Source organism: Penaeus japonicus, unplaced genomic scaffold, assembly GCF_977035675.1.
Source record: "Penaeus japonicus unplaced genomic scaffold, GWHDUDI00000001_assembly GWHDUDI00000004, whole genome shotgun sequence".
NCBI lineage: Eukaryota > Metazoa > Arthropoda > Malacostraca > Decapoda > Penaeidae > Penaeus > Penaeus japonicus.
In genome coordinates, this window is record NW_028234406.1 from 46,671,460 (window position 1) to 46,676,459 (window position 5,000).

Genomic DNA, 5,000 nt, shown 5'->3' on the forward strand with positions numbered 1-5,000 from the left:
CATGTATATATATATACTCCTATTTTTACAGTATCCCATATTACATATATTATTAGCATTATTGAGATTATTTTTAGCAGAGATACCTTCGTGTACTTTTATCAACAGCTATGACAGATACGGACAGAGATCATGATGAGAAAGTGATGAAATCTAATTTCTTAGACAGGATGTTGAACTTGAGGAAAGACAATATTTAACCCTGTTATGAACCATGAATCTACTTTTACTGGTTTTTTGATTTTGAAACTAATTGAATCATTTTTTAGGATTTTTATATTTTTTTTTTTTTATAAATGCCAATCATTATAAAGAGAGTCTTTTTATTTTTTTTTTTTTTTGATGCACACTACAGTGACTGAAGTTATGCTGACAGGCAGTTTTGACTTTTTTTTGATGCATCACTGAAAACTCTCTGAAGACAGTGACAATGCCTCCCAGAGTTGCAACACTACAGTCAAAATTACAACAACCACAAGTTACAGCCTAAATCTCGATGATTTTACAGACAGCCTCTACTTCTTGGCCAAATCATGGATTCAATGATGATTTCTCAAACAGAATTACTTATGTAAGGAAAATAAATCATGTATTTGATTAGATCAACTTGATTAATTTGTTGTTTCTCATTCCTCAAAAAAGACAAAATTGAACAATTTATCACAATCAAACCATAACTTTCAACAAAAAAATCCAAACAATGTCTCAATATGGATCGTAATGAGATGAACAATGCTTGTTAGGATGCATTTTTCCCACCAAATGATCTAATGGTAATCTTGCAACCACCAATGATTGACATGAGGATTGTCACAGTTGGCTTACTGTAAAAAGGGCATTTATCCAACCTCATTTTACAAAAATTCAGAGGCTTTCCTTTTGGCATTTATCACAATAAAGTAAATGTTTCTTTGATAATGCAGGTCAGAGAAGTTCTGAAGCTAAGAGGAAAAGCATCTCTTCAATGAAACTGATGTCATAGACACAAATGACTAAGTTGGAAACCTAGAACTTGCCCTATTCATCCTATCAGATAAGAGACCAGAGAAGGATGTGTGGAAAAAAGGACCCAGAAGGAAAACCAAGAAAACAATGGCAAAAATGCAAGGTAAAACCATTGCCTAAATGGGAAGCAAACTTTATATGTAATAACAAAACTGCGTAGAAATTTCATACTCGTATACAATAAAGAAAAGCAATAATTTTCTTTTCCATGTTCTGATCCATTTAGTTCATAGTCATTTTAGTTTAGTTCCGTACAATTAAATGATACAATTCAATAATTTTGTAACATATTTTTTACTAATCATGCCAAAATAAAATAAAACTGCTTAATATGAATATATGTAAATAGTGACCAAACAACAATAAAACATAAGGAAGGCAAAAAGGCTTTAATTTGATCATAGAAATACATATTTTTACTTTTATCAGAAATCAAAACATTATTCACTCATGGCCCCCATGGACGCCGTGTTTCTAAATCTAATGTTTATTTATTTATGTTTTTATGTTAAAACACAAACACAACATACACTAAATGATGAAAAGAAGTGGAAAAAACTGCAAAATTATTTTTTTCCAAGAAAGAAAAAAAATTGGGAAGTAAAGGGTTAATGTCATCCTTATTCTTACTCTTATCATTGCTACCATCATCATGATCATTGCTATCAACATTGATAATTCATTTTCATTGTGTGTGATATGATTACTTTCTATATTGATTGATTATATGATGTACTGAAGTATAGAACAAAAATGCATGCATGTCTTTTACTGCAAATATTTGTACTTGTACTTTGTAATGACATTAAGATAAACTTGTTCATGGATAAATGGTATTACTAAAAAGAAAAAAAAAAGTTGAAATATATATATATATATATATATATATATATATATATATATATATATACATATACATATATATAGATATATACATATATATATATATATATATATATATATATATATATATATATATATATATTCATACATACACACACACACACACACACACACACACACACACACACACACACACACACACATATATATATATATATATATATATATATATATATATATATATATATATGTATATATATATAGTCTACAACACAATGTTATGAAGAGATATATTGGTACTGAATAAGCTTTTAATATCTAAGATATGTTTCGCTCTATTTACGCCGAAAAGAAATGACAATCGAAATGAGGGAGCGATAATGAGCGATATTCTTTTTATTTAATCGAACCAGATTGATTATACCTCAGATAATAATCTGAGAGCAGATGTTACTTGCGTTTTTAAATAATTACATAAAAAAGAAGAGGAAAAAAAAGAAAGAAAGAAAAAAAATATATATATATACAGATAAAAATAAACTTGCGTGTCTGCAAACACAAACACACAAAAACAAATAATTATTAGCACAAAGAATTGAAATTCATTCACGTCTATTAACAAACAATCTACTTTATAATTTTTTATATCATTACCCATTGCTTTGGGTTTACCATCATACCTACTTTTAACACATCATAAAATTCGTTTTCTTGCATCTTTTTTTTTTCATTTAAATACCATAAGGTAATTATACATGCAGAATTGCCTTCTATGGTCTGTCTTTTATTTCATATGCCTTGGTATCTTGGATTCAATCTTGGACAGATGTTCAGAATACAATACTGAGTGCCTCTTCAGACAATAGAACGTATCATATTGTTTAGGTAGTAATTTATTGCAATCTAATAAATTACTAAAAAACTCACTGAAATTGATTATATTTTGACTCTATCTGTTTTATATTTTTATTTCTCCCTAAGCGAATATTGTCGATATCATTCTTTACTAAATATTTGCTTTGTTATACTTAATGTTTGTTGCTACAACATATATAAGAACGAGAACGAGAACAAGAATATATATTTGTGAAAAAATATGATGCTATCATCACTGATGTAATATTATCATATTTGTTACCACATTTCTATCATCATCATTGTCATTTTTACTGACACCATTATCATCATCATTACTATCATCATTGTTATCATTATCATTACCGATTTTCTCTTATGTATGTTTTATCATTATCATTATCATCCACGTCAGAAACATTTTGTCATAATAATTATTATGATGATCATTATCATTATCATTACCATTACCATTACCATTATTATTATCATTATCATTATCATCATCATCATATCATCAAAGTTATCGATTTCCAAATCAAACATACAAGGAAATATAAAAAGACTGACAATGCAGTGCCATTTATTCTAATTCGTGTGCAGTTTAGAAACACAGTATTTCATTTTTATCTTTTATTTCATATCCTTTTTTCTTCTTCTTTCTTTTTTGATGTTGCAGAGCTGTAGTTTCCGAGGAATCTGGTCATGTTGATCATCGCTTCCTGACGAAGGCGTCGCCGCAGGAATTCTGGGATGGAATAGAAGATGGTCCGAGGGTTAGTATTCAAGGGAACTTGGTTCAAGGGGACAGAGGGAAGTGTGTGCTAGTTCTTCCTCTCTCGCGTGAGAATGTCTGTAAGTATGTGTGTTTGGTTATATATATATATATATATATATATATATATATATATATATATATATATATATATAGAGAGAGAGAGAGAGAGAGAGAGAGAGAGAGAGAGAGAGAGAGAGAGAGAGAGAGAGAGAGTCAAAGACAGAGAGAGAGATGGAGAGAAAGAGAGAGAGATAAACAGATAGATATACTCTTATTCGGTAGAGTAGTTTTGTGGTATAGCATTGTAGATAGAATAAAACTAGATAAAAGATTAAGAAAGACATTTGAAGCTGACCAAAAAGATTTCTTGATGCGTCTAAAGTGCTGTTAATGTTCAGAATAAAGTTTTGTTTTTTACCTTTAATGCTTTGGATAATCTAAGTAGTTTAGGGGGATAACAATTCCCATTATTTTCCTGAAATATCAATAAAACTTTCATCATTTATTCCTCTCCATATTTCAAACCCTGAATCATGCCTTAGATTCCAACGCGGTGTTGTAAATATTTCCGAAATACCTGTGTAAATCAGCTTTAACTCCCATTTCCTTTGTTATTATTATCTTTCTCCTATTTCCTTTTATTCCCTCCATCCATCCTTCTCGATCCATCCCGCGAGCCTGAACAACCATCGTGTGGGCCGTCACCAAGGGCTTAGGAATCACTGCTGTGGAAATCCATGCGCGCTGACCCACAAGGCAGGGCTGACCTCACTCTGACCTCAGCTGACGCCAGTACTCACTCACTGTTGAGGCAACTGGGAGGGATATGGCTGGCCATAAACTCATCGATCTATCACTGAACAATCCCGCCTCTCGTCTGTGTGTGTGTGTGTTAATTTTCATCCACATACAAGCTTACGAATCGCCTTTTAGCTTGTCACTCTCTCATAATGAATTTGAATGGGAGGTGGGGCGAGGCTGCGTACTTACATATGGCGTCGCAGTCAGAACCGCCCGTGTGACAGGTGATCCAATCCACGTACGCGGAGACCCTCATGTACACGCTGGGATACTGGGGTCGAGCGCATTCGATCCCGTAGCTGTTAATGCCCACCTGGACCCACCTTCCAAAGCCAATTTCCACCACGAGAGGACTGCCGCTGTCACCCTACAGGAGACACAGCACACTCAGTATCAATAACCATCGTTGCACAAATATCCAAGGGCATTTGCAAGCCAGAGAAAAATGGCCAAATCGTTCTTCAGAAACGTGGATTCTTCCTGATGAGAAAGGAAGTGAGAAAAAGAACAATGGAACTTGCAGAGTTGACCAACATTGACAATAACTAAAAATCAAGGAAAGGTCAAGTACCTGACATGTATCCTTATAAGGAGTGAGGGTACACAATACCCTGCTGGTATCAGCGGGTAACCGTATCTTCGCCTCACATTCACGCATTGAGATGAGGTCCAGCTCGACTTCTTGCAGGATGTCCGGACGAGTGCCACCTGATTTCAT

At 32.9% G+C, this 5,000-nt stretch overlaps 2 protein-coding genes across 7 annotated transcripts in view; one reads left to right on the top strand and one right to left on the bottom strand.

Moving 5' to 3' along the window:
- Positions 1–5,000, top strand: part of LOC122267172 (uncharacterized) — a 258,393-nt gene that overhangs the window by 143,693 nt on the left and 109,700 nt on the right. The gene's annotated exons all lie outside the window — the stretch shown is intronic.
- The window catches only part of LOC122254879 (clotting factor G beta subunit), a 20,013-nt gene continuing 18,286 nt past the window's right edge, over positions 3,274–5,000 (bottom strand). The window contains exons 11-13 of the mRNA XM_086536590.1: positions 4,854–4,990; positions 4,472–4,649; positions 3,274–3,451 (exon numbers count right to left, since the gene is read on the bottom strand). Of these exons, the coding sequence (XP_086392716.1) occupies positions 3,450–3,451; positions 4,472–4,649; positions 4,854–4,990 (317 nt within the window). The 3' untranslated portion in view covers positions 3,274–3,449. The remainder of the gene's footprint in view (positions 3,452–4,471; positions 4,650–4,853; positions 4,991–5,000) is intronic.